The sequence below is a fragment of the Sander vitreus genome, chromosome 15 (genome assembly GCF_031162955.1).
Source record: "Sander vitreus isolate 19-12246 chromosome 15, sanVit1, whole genome shotgun sequence".
In the NCBI taxonomy this organism is placed as follows: Eukaryota; Metazoa; Chordata; class Actinopteri; order Perciformes; family Percidae; genus Sander; species Sander vitreus.
In genome coordinates, this window is record NC_135869.1 from 21,963,087 (window position 1) to 21,983,282 (window position 20,196).

The 20,196-nt window shown below is 38.0% G+C and overlaps 2 protein-coding genes across 4 annotated transcripts; one reads left to right on the top strand and one right to left on the bottom strand.

The window, feature by feature from the left end:
* The first annotated feature begins 21 nt into the window (after positions 1 to 21).
* nme4 (NME/NM23 nucleoside diphosphate kinase 4) lies at positions 22 to 3,815 on the top strand. Its single transcript, XM_078270062.1, has 5 exons — positions 22 to 1,568; positions 2,691 to 2,821; positions 2,915 to 3,016; positions 3,205 to 3,317; positions 3,467 to 3,815. Exons 1-5 carry the CDS (start codon positions 1,424 to 1,426, stop codon positions 3,585 to 3,587), a joined length of 612 nt encoding a protein of 203 aa, XP_078126188.1. The 5' UTR covers positions 22 to 1,423; the 3' UTR covers positions 3,588 to 3,815.
* A 147-nt stretch (positions 3,816 to 3,962) lies between these two features.
* eps8l1a (EPS8 signaling adaptor L1a) lies at positions 3,963 to 15,721 on the bottom strand. 3 transcript variants are annotated; one of them, XM_078270061.1, is made up of 14 exons: positions 15,447 to 15,721; positions 14,700 to 14,817; positions 14,463 to 14,521; positions 13,088 to 13,223; positions 11,684 to 11,772; positions 11,494 to 11,568; positions 11,272 to 11,417; positions 10,983 to 11,192; positions 10,599 to 10,707; positions 10,370 to 10,492; positions 10,084 to 10,228; positions 9,298 to 9,460; positions 8,365 to 8,497; positions 3,963 to 6,673 (listed from the first exon to the last, which is right to left on the bottom strand). In XM_078270061.1, the coding sequence occupies exons 2-14, from the start codon at positions 14,815 to 14,817 to the stop codon at positions 6,587 to 6,589; spliced, it is 1,593 nt and encodes a 530-aa protein (XP_078126187.1). In that variant the 5' UTR covers positions 15,447 to 15,721; the 3' UTR covers positions 3,963 to 6,586. The 3 variants fall into 3 exon arrangements, with proteins under 3 accessions (XP_078126187.1, XP_078126186.1, XP_078126185.1); XM_078270060.1 differs by having other exon boundaries at positions 10,084 to 10,225; positions 10,352 to 10,492; XM_078270059.1 differs by having other exon boundaries at positions 10,352 to 10,492; positions 15,447 to 15,719.
* Between the last annotated feature and the right edge of the window lie 4,475 nt (positions 15,722 to 20,196).

Genomic DNA, 20,196 nt, shown 5'->3' on the forward strand with positions numbered 1-20,196 from the left:
TACACTTTTCAATGGCATCTTTTTAAAATTCCTTTTAAGTTAAATACATCTACTTAACTGCTGAATAATTGTTTAGGCCTTGAATTGTTTAAGAACACATGCACAGGTCTTTACAGAGCCAATGGATAATGCAGGGCCGATTTTAATTGTGAGAATTGCTAAAGCTTTTGACAGAATGCAAAGCATCAACGTGACAAATGCTGTGTGAAGACGCAGCATGCAGAAGAAAGGAAGCGTCCGCATAGAAAGAGTAATTAAACAACTTAACAGTAATGATGAGGTGAAACGACTACACCAACACATGTTGCGTTACCTTTTCTTTTGGTTGAGCTCACGGTGAGGATTGAAGCTCAACGTTGGTGTCTGTCGATCAGGGCTTTCAGCAGCTCTGAAGCTTTTCTTGGCTGCTGTCTTAATACTGAAGGCAAATGCTTGTTCAGTTAGGATGGTAGGTAAACCTACATAGTAAAGCTATGCAATTGGTGGATATTAGAATACAGGCTGCAAGTTCATGAGACTCAGAACAGCCTACAAGTTGAACATAACTAATGGATTTGATCGCTCGACTCCCTCAATTTGATAAGATCTTGTTTTTGGCTCAAAATCTAATGTTTATGCTAATTATGTACTAGTTATGTCTTGAATTAATGTAAAACAAATATAAATATTATTGTAAGATATTAGGTTTCCATTTAGTGCTGATTGAACTTTTACAGACTAAATGCATCAAAGATTAACCTGAAATGTTTTGAAATCCCTAGATTTTCATATTTGTGGTTTAGGGCATTCCACCAATTTTACACCTCAAGACATTATTTTTCATGATTATTATTATTGGGTACTTTTAAAGCCTTTTAAAAAAAAAAAGAAAAGAAAAAAAGGTGTATGTGTTCTACGGCTGTCAAGTCTAACAATAACCCTAACCTGCTTTACAATGTTTGGAGCTTGGAGTGTTTAAGACACTAGTGAGTTGCATTATGGGAAGTGTAGGATCCATCAGTTTAGGAGCAAAAAAGAGGGTCAAAATGCTTCTGGGGCATCTTTTTACCTTTTTTGTTTCTTTCTTGCAAGTCAACCAACATAAAATTGTGGTTAACCTTAAAAGTTTGAATATGCTGTAAAACTTTAATAATGTTATCAAATCTTTATTGGTAAAAATTGAAGTGCAGGATCAGTGTGTTTATAATTAAATCCAAGGATGGAATTAGACCTTGTACAAGTGTTTTGGAATCATTGGTAAATGCTGGAATAAAGAAAGTTCTGCAGAAAAAAGAGACCCCGCACACGTCTGGCATCACTGGAGTTAAAGATGTTCCACTTTAATCGACAATCAGGGGGAGGTTGGCAGACGGGGGTGACTCGTGAGTTTTGATTGAGGCGGGTTTACTTTCCTCTCTACAGGCTGACAAACGCACGTCAAAACATGGTCATGTTGCATAGGTGCATTTTGAAGAAATGTTTCCAACAGTTTTATTTAGGGAATCAAGAAACCACTAAAAGTCTATCAGCTGGGTTTCCCACTGCGCTTCTGGGTGGACACCGATCTGCTGGGCACAGGAGCAAATCAAGTAAGTGACTGAATCAACTGGTCAGTAAGGCGGTCGGTTTTACTTTTGTACATTTCTTGTGTTCTTTTACACACATTGCTGTTCACGAAGAACTAAATGGCACTCTTTCGGGACTTATATTTAATTCAGAAATTGACCGTGTTACTTCAGAAATCCCTTCTTTTTTGAGCATGTGATGATGACAAATATATATTTTAATTTCAACAGTCTTGGCACCGAGTCAAAGAGACTTTACCTCCGAGGCTCAACGTTCAGCCAATTTGTTCCAAACTTAACGGGGGCGTTTGCGAAATCAAATTCGCTTGCCAAACTCATGGGGTCATGAACTGGAAATAGGTTAGAGACACAGGAGATAGTGATGATGATGAGGGTAACAGCGATGCTTGAGAATCGGTGACCTGCGGTGTGCGTAATCGTGCCAAAGCCTGTGCGCATTCTGCGTAATAGACGAGGCACAGTACCATGTATGACACCCGAACCTTTTTCTCAGGAGGAAACTTCCATACATTCCGTTAACGAGTCGATGGAGTCTACTGGCACAGACTCCAGTCAGTCTGCAAGTTAAATGCCCGTAGATTGAGTTCGTCTCGTGATGAGTCACGTGTGTATGTAATTGATCGCATGCAGTTATTCATTAGCTCCTAGTTGCAGCTCCTAGCCTATTCTGTGCGCAACTAACTATCTAATCTAAATACATACAATATCCGGTGTGTGTGTGTGTGCGCGCGCGCGAGAGAGAGAGAGGATTAGAGAGTCCCTGCTGACCAATAGGCAAAAATTGTGTGTACCCTGCATGTGGGAGTAAATATTTGTCCTCTTCAAATGTGAGAGTCAGTGGTGGAATGAAACTAATAGCCTACATTTACGCAAGTACTGTAGTACAATTTTGAGGTAATTGTACAGTTTTACTTGGTTAATTACATTTTATGCAACTTTATACTTCTACTCTACTACATTTTGGAGGCAAATATTGTACTTTTAACTCCACTACATTTATGTGTCAGCTTTAGTTATGTTGCAGATTCAGAACTAATAACTGAATATAAAAAAACTAATAAATTATGATAGATTGTTATAGATTAAGCTACCCAGCAGCAGTATATAAAGTAGCTGTCCCACCAGGTGTTCCAGATGTAAGGGAGCGGACTCTTATTGCTGTAAAGCCAGATGGAGTTCAACGTCGTCTTGTGGGACAAATAATTCAGCGGTTTGAGCAGCGGGGCTTCAAGCTGGTTGGCCTGAAAATGTTGCAGGTAAAGAAGTCTGAAATCAATCGGTTTGTTGATGTTTGTGTGATGTACAAGTTCTCTGTTTAATTTCTAACTGTAGCTGTCTCTGTTGTGAAGGCGTCTGATGATCTCCTGTCTCAGCACTACTGTGAACTGAGGACTAAGCCCTTCTATCCAAGGCTGCTGCATTACATGACCTCAGGGCCTGTTGTTGCCATGGTGAGGACTCCTCTTTCTGCCTCCTTTTGGGATACTCCTGTATTTTACATTATTTCTGCTTCTTTTTTAAATTATTTCTACCTTTGCATTAGGTTGACAGACATGAAAGGTATGTTTTTCAAATCTCTATAAAATGTGAATATCTTGTTTTTGTGGTTGCATATATGTGTTGTTTTATTTTTGTTTAGGTGTGGGAAGGGCACAAAGTAGTCCAGACATCACGTACGATGGTGGGACATACTAACCCAGTGGAGGCCCAGGCAGGCACAATCAGAGGAGATTTCAGCTTTCATGTCAGCAGGTAACATGATGTCATTTGAGCTCATTACAGTAAGTTACAGGATTAAACAATAACTTCATGGCACTTTCCAGGTATTGCATCTTGTGAAGCTTTTGCATGTGATTTTTCTGTTTTGGAGTAAAACAACTATGTGTGTTGGTTATTTAAAGGAATGTAGTTCATGCCAGTGATTCACCAGAGGGGGCACAGAGGGAGATCCAGCTGTGGTTTCAGAGAAAGGAGCTCCTGAACTGGGACTGCTGTGACCAGACCATGACCTGTGAGGTGTGAAGACGCTGAGAGCCGGAAACAGTGAGAATCAGTAATACTACCTCTTCTCTTGCGGTTCAGAGGTCTGTCTCTTGTGACCACAGTGATTGAAAAAGATGAGTCATATTCAGTGTTCCTACCAAATAATTTACCTCAGTAAGTGCACTTAGGGTCACAAAGATTGTTGTTGAAACAAATGTGATTTAATTTATAAATCAAGCTACATTAGCAACTACACACATACTTTTATAGCTGTTACATATTTCATTGAACAGCCACAAAAGTAAAGATTTGCCTTTGCCATTAAAGTGAGATGTGTGTAGTAATCATTTGTCATTCTGGCCCTTGCAGCAGATAAATACAGTATTTCAATAATATGCGTGAAACATGGATGCGCAATGTGGAGCTATGGTGGATCAATTTAATTAAACATGAATGACAGATGCAGAAATAGTGGCTCAGTACCTGATTCACAGCTTAAATGTATTGCATGTGGCTAACAATCAATCTAAATAGCTAGTGGTCTGGACAGTTTAAACTGCTATAAAGTTACAATTTACTTCATGTCTAAATCAAATTTTATTACCAAGCAGTAATTACAAAGTAAGATCTAATTTGATTTAAAAAGAACTGACTTTCACCCCCGTAGCTGCTCTGCTATATAATGATCAGCTCCAGCAGGCTAATAGATTCACAAATAATTGTGTTAATATTATAACTTTTTCATCACAGAGAGAAAAAATCTTAAAGTTACAGAAATCCCATTTTTGGCAACGTTATATGACATTTTGACAAAGTCTTGTTGTGAAATAATAATAAGTAATAAGTAAAATGTTGTATACTTTATTTTTTGTTTAACAAATTATATGTAGTAGTGTTGTTTTGGGAGTAATGTGTTTACTTGAACTATGTCCTCAAATACTTTAAGTGTAATAATAATACTTGACTGAAATTGTAACCAAGTACTATTGTAAAACTGAAATTGTTAAGTAATCATTCTACCAATAGATAGAAATGAAATAAGATGAAAAGAAATAACAGTTTTAAGTGCAAACCTTGCAGGAGTTGTCTGAAATAGTAATAGTTGTTCGTAGTTCAGCCAAAATCAAATAATCACTGTTTACACTAGAACATTTGACCTCTGAAGAGTTATTTGTAAAATGTGTTTGTGCTGTCAGTGTAAAAATGAAGTAACATGATGACATGATGATAAATGATTCAAATTGTAAGTATGTTGACATCTTCAGTCTCACTTTTGTAATCAATCATACAGCAGAAAATACTTTAGTCTGTTGCACATAATATCAATTATGGAAATACTTATTCAGCATTCTTCACATAATTTAAATAAAAGTGATTACTTTGATCATATAACTTGTCTTTGTCAGAATATGAAAAGAAGGGTTGCAGTAAACTCACAGATATGATACAAAAATACACATCATTTAAGTTCTATTTAAGCCAATACATTGACAGCAATTAATCATGTATATTACTGTGTTGTACATTATGTCATGATATAAGCCACAGCTAAAGTCACAATGAAAAAAACACAGAATCAGAAACATCTCTCAACCTCTCCTCGTCAGCTGCACTTCTCTCTTGTGGGGTACCCCAGAGTTCCATTCTTGGCCCCGTTCTGTTTTCTTTATATATGTTGCCTTTAGGGGCTATTATAGGCAAGCACAACCTGTCATTTCATTGTTATGCAGATGATTTGCAAATTTATTTCCCTATGAAAGCAAATGACAGTGTCGCACTAAACTCCCTGCTTAGTTGTATTAATGATATTAAGTTGTGGCTTTCACAAAACGTTCTTAATTTGAGCGAAGATAAAACTGAGTGTATTATTTTCAGTACTTCAGGCACGTAAAATGGTCCAGCTTTGAGTTTGGGAGCTCTGGCATCATACACTAGGTCAGCTGTCAAAAATATGGGGGTTACTTTTGATTGCAGCATGAAATTTGACAAGCAGATCAGTAATGTTAAAATGAGCTTTTTCCAGCTTCGTCTCCTGGCTAAAGTTAAGCCTTTCCTGAGCAGGCACGATCTAGAAAAGGCTATTCATGCCTTTATTAGTTCAAGGTTGGATTACTGTAATGCTCTTTATGTTGGTCTGAATCAGACCTCCATCTCACGCCTTCAACTTGTTCAAAATGCTGCTGCTCGCTTTTTAACAAATACATCTAGATGTGCACACATCACTCCTGTTCTCTACACCCTACATTGGCTCCCTGTGCGTTTTAGAATAGATTTTAAGATCTTATTGTTTGTTTTCAAGGCCTTAAATAGCCTGGCCCCGGAGTATTTGTCCGAGAATTTAACCCTGCGTGAGCACAACCGGTCATTGCGTTCTTCAAATCAGCTGGTTTTAGAAGTCCCAAGGTCAAGGTATAAACGGTGGGGTGATCAGGCTTTTGCAGTTGCTGCCCCGAGACTTTGGAACAAGTTACCCCCTGATATTCGCACTATTATGGATGTAGCTCTTTTTTAGGTCCAAACTCAAAACCTATTTGTTTAGACTGGCTTTTAATGCGTAGTAGTGGTGTGACAATTTCACTCTCCTCCTCTTGTATCTTTGTAACCTTTTCAGATTTTTTTTAAAGCTCTAAAAAGCAATTTCAGTCCATTGTTGTTAACACATCAAACTAATCATCATAATGTGTATTGTATTTATATATTGCCTAAACAAAGGATGAGAGAAATGTTAAAATTGTAAAAACAATAATGTTACCAAATGTAAGAATAGCTTAAGTAAAACTCTTGCGAGAAGTTAAAGTTTAAAATGTGTATAAATCTAAAATAGTCCCAATGTTAATCACAGTCTTAGTGAGTGAGCTTTCCTGACTCACTCTAGCTAGCTTTACAGTGCACTTTTGCTGCTAGATCTGTAGCACATACTAGATATAACAGCATGTATGAATAAACAATTAAAACCCATCTGCAACATCACTTTGTGCATCCAGTAAATGCAATACCACAGGTATCTCCATTGATCATCCAAATCCTTAATACCACCGTCACTTTACATCACTCTTGGATTTCAGGTCAATCTTCAGCTTTTGCTTCTCCATCACCATTTCTAGTTCCGAGGCTTTGTGCACATTCTGAGGAGGACACAAGATAAAATGTGATTTAACAGAGAAATGTCAAGGAAACTTTGTTTTTTTGTTAGGGAGGGGGCAAACTTCAAAAGACTAAAGAAAATCAGTTTTAGTCCATTCATTTGAAACTGAAAATGACATATGCACAACAACAACATATGCATTTACATTCTAGTCCCGTTTGGTCACATTTTAACTTATCTTAACAATCCAACGACCCGCTGGCAGACCTGGACAACTTTTTTTTTTTAAGAGGCTGTAGCAGGCTCAGGAAGATAAAGTGAAGATATTAGTATGTATGAAACTAGACCGTCAAAGGAATCCAGTTGTACCAACCATGTCATGCTAACTTGTCGTGAAGGGAGCAAAATAGTTTTATATTTATATTATTTTAATACCTTTTGGCGAGGGAATAACTGGCATGGACATATTCAAAGGGGTCCCTTGACCTGCAACCTTAAGATATCTGAATGAGAATGGGTTCTATGGGAACCTACAAGCCTCCCCTTTACCGACGTAACCCCTTCATGATATTCCCATGCAGTTTGGGGCAAAAACTATGCAGTTTTTCTCGTGCAGTACAAATTTGTTATTTTGCCTATTCTAAAATGGTGTATTTAAGTAACTCTGCATACTGGGGTCCCTAAACAGTGGAGTTGCATATATTGGGTATGACTGGAAAGCGGAGACTCTTGTGGATTCAATGAGCCCAATTGTATTGATGTGTGATGATGTTAGTCCCCATTATAGCCATTTCAATTTAGTGAGACCATTTTTTGAAACTTGTGTCACTGTATAAAACGACCTGTTGTGATCTCTAGGATAATCACAGCCTCATGAAACTTTAGAAACTAGAGTTCTATGGCATTCAGAGGATCTATGGCTTTCCTAGGTATATTGATAATAGGGGGGTTTCTGAGCAGTTTTCAGAACAGAAGTGCTCCTCATCCAATCCCCGAAAAATGCAATTGTTACAGAAATCTCCAAATGTCAAAAGGTTTTGATTTCAAATCACAGCATGGATTTTGTACTTCAAGGTCTTGGTGTCTTAATGTGGTATTTTGGAGGGATTTGTGACCATTTTTATAAATTCTGTGAACATGCGAATGGCCATCATATACTTCCATCATAAAGTCCTTACACACTTTCACTTTTTGTTTTTTTATTAATTTAATAATTACTTGATTCATTTTTATTTCGGATTCATGACTTGAAAAACTTGACACAGGGCTGACTGCATCTCAAATTAATCTTCATGTTCCCAGCTTTTAAATGCTCATCTACTGTTGTCCTGCTTTCGCCCCCTTAACATCCCCTGTCCCTCACCCCAACCCCTCTAGAAAAAGGGGGCGGAATGCTAAGAGGGTAAACCTCTGAAGACACCCATTATGAAATTCCTTTAGTACCAGACCAAGAACAAGAAGGCTGTCTAGTAATTAACAACTGTAAAATCTACTCCCTGCAACTATCGACCTATGAGGTCTGTAGGAACTTATATGCATTTTGCGGTTCCAAGGTAACGATTTTTTAATGTAAGGTTCAATGTAGGTCAGTAACAATATCTTAGTCTTTGTCAAAGTCTTTGTATAAGTCAAGGTTAAGCAAACAACCCACTCATGGACACATGGACCCACGCATAACCACGCAAACACACACAAGAAAACACAGTACACCTAGAAAAATATTGGACAAACCTCGAGAAGGGCCTTCTGCACCATAATTTGGCTGTAGGCTCTTGCACCTTCCTCTGGTGACACCGTGCGGAGCTCCTCCTTATTCAGGGAAAAAAGCTGCGCTCCACTTAAAATGCCCAGACTCTGAACTGTCCTAACAGAGGAGGAGGGAGCAACAAAATCAGTGTTCAAGAGAGCTGTCATTGTCAAAAGTTCATCTATAACCTTCATCTTTGTCAGAGAGAAGAATCCAGTTGTTGTAATAATTTAAAGGAAATCTAAGTTTATCTTCTCCTAAGACTCACTTCTTTATTTTCGTGTTATAATAGCACCCATAAATGTCCTCCCAACTCACCTCAGTTCACAGTTAAGTTGCAATACATAAACATCGGCAGGGAGGACATTTTGACATTTGAGGGCGCTATTGTGCACTAAACAAAATCAGAGAATGTTCATTTGAAATCTGCATGTGCTGTATATGTAATGCAACAAACTGTGGAGATTACTTTAATTTCATTTTCTTGTTGTTCTTCAAGTCCAAAGTACCCAAATGTTCCATAAGCACCCCCCATACAACTCAATGAAGCCAAGGCAGTCCACTTGACCAATAAAATCCACTTCTTATTTTACATTTCCTGGTACAGTGGAAGCAATAATGCTCCAGGATCATTTTCATTTAGTAGAATTCCATTCATTAGATTAAAACTATTTCAGCATAATCCGGGTAATAATATAATCATATATCATCGTGATAGAAATGCATAGATTGATTCATTTAGGCACACAACCGGTGTTGGACATGTTGGATGTGATATTCCTTTTGCATTACTTGATATCCCTGGTGGATCTTGAGAACAACATGATTACTAACTCATTACTAGGTTCTACAAACTAGGCTTGTTCTAAATCAGGGTTTTGTTTGAGCTGGATTTTTCTCCATCAGTGCACACTCACTGCTGACTGAAGCCTTTGGCGGTGAGCCAGGCCTCCACCTCGGCAGACGGTGAGTGGTAGTTCAGGGGAGAAGAAGTGTCAGCAGTGCGGGGAACCACCAGCGGACGGACTGAGTCTCTTTTCCCAGCTAACCGCCGAAAAAGCTCATCATTCATTTTTAGGACTGCAAATATAATACAAAATAACACACACACACACACACACACACACACACACACACACAAACAAATTTAACACAATTCTCCAATGTAAGATGAGTGCTCAACCTCCAGGGTTGTTTTGTGTTTAGTGTTCATGTAAGGTGTTACAAAAATTGGTGTAACAAAATTTCTAATAATTTATACACCACATGGACTGAGGTTTGTGTATGGCCAGTTATCTCTGTACTATCAGCATTATCCCAGTGTTTTGTAGGACTGAGATGTTTAAAAATATGACTACCCCTGCCTTCAATTGCACCAAATATCAACAAAAGAGCTTATGCAATTTACTAACTAAAGGACTAGTGTGTCAAAGACATCACTGTCATGTGGCATGGTGTTCCATGGAGCTACACAGGCACAGCACTCAGCTTATTCCTCTTAGAAATTAATGCAACAAAATGCTTGGAGGAGTATCTTAATAAAGCTATGTGTGTCTGCTGGAGACATGACTTTAGTAGCACTTAAGTGACAGATGAGAAACTAGTGCTAAGTGCTACTGCTGTTATATGTTGAAAGAACATGAGAAGCATGTTTGTACACATGATTTACCATTGCTCATATTTAGCATGTATGGGCATGTTACCTCGCTCACTGTTTTCTTCCTGCGCTGTTGTAGATGGTAAAACCATACTCTGTGGTCGCATTTGGCTTTTAGCAGTAGGACTGGTCCCAACTTGGCTTGGTGGAGCATATGAGAAGTACTTTGTCCGAGGGTAAATAGGCGTCTTCTGTTGTGGAAAGCCAGGAATTAATACAAACTGAGATTGCATGAGACAAAAAGCCCCAGTGTGTGCAATGTTTGAGGCACTGTATCAAAACTCTGGATGTGTGTGTTGTGCCTGTACTTGCACCTGTGACTCTCTGCGTACCACTGGGATGTCTCTCCCAGTATTATTCAGTGCAGACAGAGGCTCCAGGATATTAGAGGGGACAAATCCGATCTGGTCAAAGCGATTCCGACACTTCCACCATCTCTTTGATGACTCAATAACCTAAAGAAAGTTCAGCCAAGTTTTGTGATACATTCCAAGAATATATCTACTTTTACAGGTGCGGCACCACCTCCCCACCTATCTACTTCTAATTATGGGTGTGTACCTCTAGTGTTTCTCCTTGTAGCACAGAAAGCTCACTGCTGTTTCTCGCCACAAAGTCATAACTGCAGCAGTAAAGTCTCTCACCCTCTGGTGGGAGCCAATTTCCTTCTCTGAAATAGAAATGCCATTTAAAAGATAATATGCAACATGCTAAAAGAAAAAAAGTGAACCCATTTAACAAATTCAGATATCATAATCCTAATTTCTAATGTGAGACATTGACATGAGTTATACTCAGACTTTATAACCTCCAGTCTGATTTTATTAGGCAATATACTGTCAAATGTAACCATTAGGAAAGTGTTTGACTGACATTGTCCCTCCTGCAATGAAAACATAAGTATGCCTTGATCTGTAACACTTCTTTCATTGCCTGCAGACTTACACTTCATGAGTGCCTGCACCAGGGCCCTCCGCTGTCCTTCGAGCTTGGTCATGTAAAGTCTGCGCCTGCCTACTTTCCCTAAAAGCATCTTGTTTGTGCTGTGACGTGATGGGATCTTCAATAAGCTGGCCAGTTGAGTTATAGGCCTGAGGCTGCCACCCATCCAGAAAGACAGGTGAGTATGGAGAACCAGACACACTAAGGTGCGAACTGGAAAAAGGGCAAGAAGATTTTGTTAGAGCAACATAACACACTCTCAAACCAAGATTTACACACACAAAACACAGACCAGATTGTCCAGTTATGTCCTAAGGAAGTCCACAGCTGTTTTTCCTCCTCAGTCAGGTGCTTCTGGAGCAGTGAAACAGCACCACTGGTCATAGCAGGACTGACCACCGATGCACCCAACGCTGGCCCTCCAGTGGTTTCCACCATCTGTGAAAGAAATGGTTGCTACAGTCAGTATCACAGAGAAAGAGAAACTACTAAATGAAACATTAGAAAGACTCACCAGTCTAAGAGGCACAAAGATGGGATGCAGCAGCTCTGGTGCATCAGGCTCTGCGATGGATGACTTTAGACGGTCCTAAATAAACCAGCAAAATGGGTAATTTGAGTTTTCATTTGCAGAGGTTTTATCATAATTTACTTGTACATTTCCAGAGTTACTCAATGCTCAATTATGACTAATCTAGGCTTACGAGAAGACAGAGGGAGTACTTGATTTTCTGAAAGATGTCCACAAATTCTTCCACTGATGGAGGGCAAGCTTTCAGGGTCAACAAGTCATCTGCACACAGAAGAGCACCATCACAGCTACAACTTAACAGGTTACATATGAAACACAGACACAAAACCACGATCACTGTTATTATTCATGCATTGATTTTTCAAACTTGATATACAGTACGTTGGTGTCAGTATCATTTGTTGTTGTTGTCTTTTAATTATCTAGAACAATTTGTAAGCTGCCAAATACAAGTTATATAGCAGGTTTTTTAGGGAAAAAAACAGAAACACTATGAAGTCTTCAAGTAAAGGTGTGGAGTGCTTGTTCTAGCGTGTTCCAGCAAGTACTCCTACAAAACAAAGCCAGTGGTAGTGACTAATAACAATCTTCTATTTCATTTTTAATACATTTATATGTTCACTATCTTTAGTCTTATCTAGGGCCACACCTATACCAGCAAACACTGGCCAGAAACCTGGGTCATGTTGCCTCTGACAACACAGGGCGAAGACAGATTGACTCAAACTCCTATTCACATACTTGCAATTCATAGTGTCCAATGATGAGGAAACCAAATCTTCTTGCTGTTCTTTCTAATAATCTTCATGTCCCAGTAAAAAATGCCATTGAGGTAACTTATGTATTCATAATCAAACAGGATGCAAACAGGATATAAAAAATGTCTGGTGTGAATATTTTGACCATGTTCATACGACTGGATGGCCACAACCCAACATAATAAACTGGTGAATTATGCTTATTTGAAATATATATTTAAAATATATTGATTTATTTGAAATTAGTTGAAGTTTTTTAAGATTTTTTGGGGCATTTCCACCTTAAATGGAAAGGACAGATAGAGGGGGGAAGACATGCAGGAAAATCGTCGAGGTTGGACTCGAACCCTTGACCTTCTGCATCGAGACATAGGCCTCTATATATATGCGCCTGCTCTATCACTGAGCCAACCCGGCCACTAATGGTGCTTCTTAATGTCCCCGGATTGACTTGGCCCCAGCTTCAGTAAGCTCTCTGTCATGTTTTTTGTTCATGCTTGCTGTAGGCAAGAATTTTAAGAATCATCTGAAGGACTTTTTAGCAACACGCCTGTTGCGCAGCTTCCAGCGTGTGCCAATATTCTGCCTTTGTTTCTACTCTTCTTCTGCAGCCCTACCAGAAGCCAGCACTAACCAATCTCCTGCCAAGCACCTCCAACTTCTGTCCTTCTCTGCCGCCAGCTGATCTCCACTTCTTCAAACTGCAAACCTACCTTAGACATATCTAACTACTTTACATATTTTTTGGATCAAAGGGCCCATACTAGTTAAACTATGACTGCGGTAGTTAGCTGATACGATGGAAGAACAACTCTCACCATCTTGGTCCTTATTCTTCTTGCTCTTTCTGCTTTTCTTCTTCTTCATTTGGTTGAGAACACTCTGGGCCTCAGCTGTCTGCTGCAGGCGTGCCATGAATCGCTCCACGTCGTCAAAGCAGTGGTTCATAATCTCCTGAAGAAAAATACTGTGTTTTAGCCATTTACCAGAGCGACTTACAGCAAGTGATTTTTTTTTTTAAGTTAACAGTTAATATTACTGGTAATTTAATAAGGTATTAGTGAGTCAAACAACATACAAGGAGGTGAAACTAAAAAGTTGCATTCAACATATGGTATGCTAACACATGTGTATGCAATTCAAAGCAATAGCCCTGCAATAAATACATTTGTAATGCTTATACTATTATGTGTGTGATGTGTAAAAGAGTTATTGATTTATGTGCAATCTTCTAAGGTGTTCCTCTTATTCATCTGCCATATGAATATCTTATCAAATGTAATCCAATACAACAGCATCACCACAAACTACAGCCTCAAATATTGTCATGGAGTTGGATAAACACCTCTCATTGTCTCAACCAACAAACTGAACATTATTACCTCCACCTGGTAGTTCTTACTGCAGGGCTGTAGTCCTGGATTGCAGTAAATAACTATTGGTCACATTGGGAAGCTCAGCTGATGATGTGGGCCTGGTCAATTAAACTTCCAGAGGTAGTCCCTGCCATTTACTCAGGACTGAATCAAATCCCCTCTCTCCTATCTGTCACAGGCTCTTGCTCAACTTTAAATCCCCACTGCCTCTTTTTATAGCAACTCAATCTTGTATTAACTCTTAATATGGCTGTAGGGCTGCTAGTGGTTAATTGTAATATCAGTAAACAGAACAGTCAACTAAACGTCTAAAATAATATTGTATTGTATTGTATTGTATAAACTAACATCCTGTACGTAACTCTTTTTATTCCAAGCATCATATGCATTACTTATTTGACATTAGCATATGTTGATGTCCTCTTTTCAAAATGTAAACACTCAGTAGAGAGTTTTTTTAATATGTCTATACATAGACATATTAAATTGTCTTTTTGATCTACACCTCCCGTGCAGAGCCTCAAGACAATCAGTTACATACTTAAAAATGAAAATTTTACATTTCCATCCATATCGCCTTACCATCACTTATATTATGTCTCCTCTCATGTATTGTTGCTGTCTTGATTGTGCATAAATACAGTACACTGACATAAACTTGATGGGACCACATACTTTCTTTAAGCTTCTTTGCACAGGTGGCCTCCTCTCATTTGACCTTAACATCTTATTGATAATTTTTAAGCTTTATTCGCAAACCCTTTTGCCCGAATACACATATAAAAACATATCAAAAACGATTTATGCATGTACATACCACTTCTCTCTCAGCATTCAATAGAGATGTATCATTTGACTCCCCACTGGCACCCTTTTCTAAGCAGAGGAAGAACAAAGCCATTAAAGCAAACTTGGACATATAAATAAAACCAAGCCTGCTGTATTAGGTCAGTTGCAAGCAGCAGGACAACATGTGCAGAGGATAACAACACATCTTTGTGGCAAGAGCAGATGCTCATACATACATACATACACATTAGGCAGATGAATATACCTTTGCCAAAATCTGTGAAGATGGGCAGGCCACTAGGAGGAGGCTGCTCTCCTGTCATCATCATGACTCTGACACCTGAATGCTTTCTAGGGGCCACCGGAGGCGGTGATGCAGACATCTATTGTGTGTGGATGCAGACAGAGTAAAATCAGCGATATATGTACAATCAGGGATAAGGCTTAGGTGCTATAATAAGGTAAAGTTTACATAGAAAATTAAAAAAATGACGAATGAGAGTTTTAGATTGTGACATTCCACAAGATTGTAGGAATGCTAAGTATTTACACCCGTATAACTGCATACATGTAAGTGACGGATGCACACAACAAGAAAAACCTGTCACGAGACGTATGGTATGTAGATAACACAACCACCAAAACTGTATAACAAAACTGTACCAGCTAAAGATAGATAGATAAATAGATAGATAGATAGATAGATAGATAGATAGATAGATAGATAGATAGTATTAATAATTAAGTATTCTTTTTTTAAGATTATTTTTTGGGCTTTTCGGCCTTTAATCGAGAAAGGGGAGAGAGAGGGGGAAGACATGCAGGAAGTCGTCACAGGTCGAACCCTGGACCTCTGAGCAACATATTAGTGACACAAGCTTTCTATCTATGACGTATGAAGTATACCTGCCTCTCTAACCCTCTCTCAAACACACACACACACACACACACACACACACACACACCTTGTTTGTACAAAGTTAACACACAGAATCTAGATACATCACTGTACCTTTTAGTGCAGATTGAGTGTTTCAATCCAGGGCAAATAGACCAATCCTCATGCTGAGTTGTAAGAGCAGTAAGATGAGCTGTTTACACAATAATCCTACTTTCTTGACATATGCAGAAACAAGAAAAACATGTCTGGCTTTCCCTTCGCAGTTAATCTGTGTGGCTTTCACTCTCGTCTGATTCTCTAAAACGCTCACACATGCTCCCTCCCATTCTTCTCTCTGCATCTTTGTTAGCCTCTCCCTCCTTATGACTGGCATTTCTATCATCGACCGCCTGTGGCTTTTGCCAAGGGGCTATATGATCTGCAACATATGCAATTCCAAAAATGCAATAAAGTATTCCTCAAAAACCCCACCTCCACAAATTCGCTGACGTCAAGTTTTGCTTGAGACTAGGCCAAGATAATGCTCAAACATGAAAGGGGTAATGAAAGGTTGAAGATCAATACAAATAAATTGAAGATTTAAATGCAATTTAATTTGGATTTTCCTCAAAGCAGAAATCATATAAATTGGCTTAACTAATTTGATCTGAACATTGCTTCCTTTTATGGCCACATAACCACCTACGAACCACATTCATTAATAAAATAATTTCACACTAAATAGCCCATTTTCTTAAAGTTGTCTTACAATTGTCTGTTCTTCAAATGCTCTCATTGGCTAAGTAAAATCAAATTAAATTGTTTAACTGAGCTCTTGGTAAACAGTGACACCAACTGGTTGTTAAAGGTCACTCCATCTGTCCGTGCCGCTCTCCTCGTGTTTGACTGTTGCACAGGTCCAGGAGGTGTAAACATGTGGTCAAACTGAAAATCCAGAAGTTGATGGTATTAGCAAGTGTAGAGGAGAACGGGTCTACCACACAACCGCAAGCATAATAGATTTACCTCCATGCTTCATATTTTCTTTTTGTGCCAAAAAGCCTTGAGTTTTGGCACTGCATACTGTAGACATTCACTATGCTGCTCCACTGATGACTATAGAATAAAAGATTGTATGAACAGAAAATGTTCTCTGCACCTGGCCTGACTACTCAAGTGAGTTCTTGGCCACACGAGTCAAGCAAATCTGCTAAAATTAAATTTTTTTCTATGTTTAATAAAGAGTAAATGTGCATGTTACACTGTTTGATTAGCAACAGGTTTCATCTCAGCCTATGAACTTTTCAGCTGATCTCCACAATTAGTTTAGGATTTACTGTACCGCTGTGAGCCTTGCATTCATTCCAAGCTTTGACTTGTAGAAAGATACTTTATGTAATCTGCATCCCAACAGTAGGAGTACATGGCTGCTCTAGTGACGCACACAGGAGGAACTAGGAGACACCCCGATGCCTGCCTTTTTTCATTTGGTGAAAAAGTGCCCTTTTCAACTGGCAGTTAAAACATTTATCTCATCATATGTTTCCTGTATCATCTGGCTGTGTAAAGGGTATGCACTTCATGTTACAGAAATAGGCAAAAATACACAACAGAGAACTCATGTTTCAGAGGTAACGTTAGGCCTATGCTGTTTTTCTCATGTATGTATGTAACTATGCGAATTTCCTCAGCCACTGTCAAGTCTCTTCTGATTTTTTGTGCAGATTCCCCACTTGAAAGAGATTTGATGCATCCACCCTGGAATAAAGAATTGGATTTCACTCAATGACCAAACACTTCTTTTCCTTTTTTTTTTCTTCTTTTATTTTGGCACACTTCTAATGCTCCATCATACATTTTGGATTCTTTGTAGGTCTTTAAGCTGCTTAACAGTTTTGTCTTTTCTACAAGTACCAGTAGCAGTAGCAGGTCGAAAACCTTTAACACAAAGAAAAGAAAATACACATTTTTATCATATTTTTTAACCATTTTTTAAACCCATTTTAACATTTTTATAGTACTTTTTACCCATATATAAAAGTAGTAATTAAACATTTTATCATACTTAAACATTTTAAAGTGCAATTATTTAAACCAACACCATACATTTCAAATTAGCTCATATTAGCTCTTTGTCGCTCGTCAACTTGTGTTTTCCTTTACTTCCGATGTTGTCTCCTTTTTAAAGCCCCGGGCGAAACTTGGCCGGGCACATTGTTTCCGCCCACTTTACCAATCGTCCGCTTGAAACAGCTGCTTAGGATTTAAACCGTTTTTCTCCAGTTTGACTTGACAGCCACTTTAAATACACTTGAATGGTAACTGTGAAAAATCTGGTTTGCTACCCATATTACAGAGATAAGCTTTAATACCAATAATCCCAAATTGTGGATTCCTGAATTAATTAATTGGTGCCTGAAAATTAGGGTCATCTTGGCACATTTTTCCACACAGTTGGAGTAGATATTTTCCTGGCATTCAGCCAACAGGTAGCTGAAAATGTAATTTGTTTAGCTCAGCTGTGTGACTGCAGAAGCTTGTTTTCATACACCATTCTTTCAGGGCAATGATCCTTTTCTGTGCCAATAAAACTTTTTTTGTAGTACAAATTCCCCAACACCAGTAGGGAGACCGGGTACAGTTGTAACACGGGGTGAGTTGTAACACTACCAATTCCATGAATCAGGGATAAGATAGGAGTCATGTGACAGTTTCAGTTTCCTCTAGTTCCTTTATGATCCCACATGGAGGTTTTCTAGTCTGTGTTGCTATCTTTCCTGAAGCTACAGCAGAAAATCTACACAGTATTTACTGTACCAACAGGTGTTGACTGAAAATTGCGGTGCAGCGCGATTTGAAGCCACTGCAGTGGGCGTGGTTTCCTTGGGGATTTGAATATTTTCTAAATATTTAGCTTTACACTTGGCGACACATTTAGATATAACATTTAGATTTAACATTTAGATATATATATTTAAGATTTAGATTTAGATATAATATTTAGATATATATTTAAGATTTAGATTTAGATATAATATTTAGATTTAACATTTAACATTTAGATATAAATTTAACATTTAGATTTAGATATAACATTTAGATATAAATTTAACATTTAGATTTAGATATAACATTTAAATATAAATTTAACATTTAGATTTAGATATAACATTTAGATATATATTTAACATTTAGATTTAGATTTAACATTTAGATTTAGATTTAACATTTAGATTTAGATATAACATTTAGATTTAACATTTAACATTTAGATATATATTTAACATTTAGATTTAGATAATACATTTAGATTAAGATATAACATTTAGATTTAACATTTAGATAATATATATATATATATATAATTTCTGTCTCAAATGTGAGGAAAATGCGCTAAAGGTGAGGAAAGTGAGCTAAATGTTGAAAATTTATCAGCTAAAAAATTGTTACCGAACTTTTACATTCGGCACCCCATAGACTTGATTGTTAGTTCATAAAATATAACCTCCCTCTCACAAAGCTACAACATTAAACTGCTGTATGGGACGGCTCTGGACAGTGAGTGTATTTTACTTTTGATACCAAAAGATATAGGCATAGCCTACAAAGGATGCAGTCAGCGCCTGTAGTACCCTAATATCCCAAATATAGCCTTCTAGGCTAAGTAGGCTACTGGCAAAAAAAAATTGTATTTAAATGCGGCAGAATGGTGAGTATGACCACAAGGGACATTCTAAAACGCTTAATGTGAAAAAGCTTAACGTGGTTAAATGTACCTAAACAACAATCAATCATCACCAAATTTCTCTCATGTTGCTTTGATATCAAGCAATATGAGAGAGAAATCCAAGGATTATAGAGGTTATCTCACGTTAACGTTTTCTTCTTCATTGGCGCCTATGGCGAGGAAAAAGCTTAACGTGGTTTAATGTACCTAAACAACGATCAATCATCACCGATTGATCGTTGTTTAGGTACATTAAACCACGTTAAGCTTTTTCCTCGTCAGGGACGTCACTAGGATTGAAAGACGGGGGGGCTTAGCCCCGAGGCTATGCAAAACTTTCCCTTGCAATATCTTACATACAAACTCTAATGTTAGCCTTGAGATACATCAAAGCTGCATGGGGGGGATTTACTTAGGCCAGACTGTGCTCCTGCTGAGTTCTTCTTTAGGAGACTAAACCACTATCTATCTGCCCATGTAAATGTGTGGTAAAGTAATACCATACCTAATTCCTCTCTCTATACTATATATAAGTTGCAGGTCAAAATAAGACTATTTAATTACTAGGGGTGTAACGATACACGTATTCGTATTGAACCGTTCAGTACGAGGCTTTCGGTTAGGTGCGCATTACAAACCAAACAATTTGTTGGACTAATCCTATTTCATTTTTAAAAAAAGAGCTTAAATTGTGGGAAATATAATGTTCTCAGTGCCGCTGCACTCAACAAGGCAGCCCAAATGACGAAACAGGCAACATGCTGTCTGCCCTTCCCACTCCTAAAGAAAAATACACTACTCCAGTCAGGCATGATATGCTGAACTAGCTCGTTGCAATATGGTTGACAAGGATTTAAAGTATGTCTAAATTTAATAACCTGATGGCGAGATGAATAAAAGATCTAGTATGTATGTATGTATGTATGTATGTATGTATGTATGTGTATGTATGTATACGTATGTATATATGTTCATACATAGCCTAGTCTACATTTAGGCAACATCTACATACTTGTTTAATTTATTACAGCAAAGGAATGCAGAAAGTTAAGTTGGTCAGAATCAAGCATATATAATAAATATCATGAAATAATTTAGTTTAGGCTATGCCTTGGTGCCTCTCTCTCTCTCTCTCTTTCTCTCTCCTAAAATATC

What these genes read in the sequence shown, in the direction of transcription:
- nme4 (XM_078270062.1), top strand. Translation starts at nt 1,424, where the DNA reads ATGGTCATGTTGCATAGGTGCATTTTGAAGAAATGTTTCCAACAGTTT. An exon ending in TGGGCACAGGAGCAAATCAA is followed by an intron (nt 1,569 to 2,690) that starts GTAAGTGACTGA and finishes CTGTCCCACCAG; the next exon opens with GTGTTCCAGATGTAAGGGAG. An exon ending in TTCAGCTTTCATGTCAGCAG is followed by an intron (nt 3,318 to 3,466) that starts GTAACATGATGT and finishes GGTTATTTAAAG; the next exon opens with GAATGTAGTTCATGCCAGTG.
- eps8l1a (XM_078270059.1), bottom strand. Translation starts at nt 14,817, where the DNA reads ATGTCTGCATCACCGCCTCCGGTGGCCCCTAGAAAGCATTCAGGTGTC. An exon ending in GAAGAATAAGGACCAAGATG is followed by an intron (nt 11,773 to 13,087) that starts GTGAGAGTTGTT and finishes TTCTGTGTGCAG; the next exon opens with ATGACTTGTTGACCCTGAAA. An exon ending in TGGTACGCAGAGAGTCACAG is followed by an intron (nt 10,229 to 10,351) that starts GTGCAAGTACAG and finishes TTTCCACAACAG; the next exon opens with AAGACGCCTATTTACCCTCG.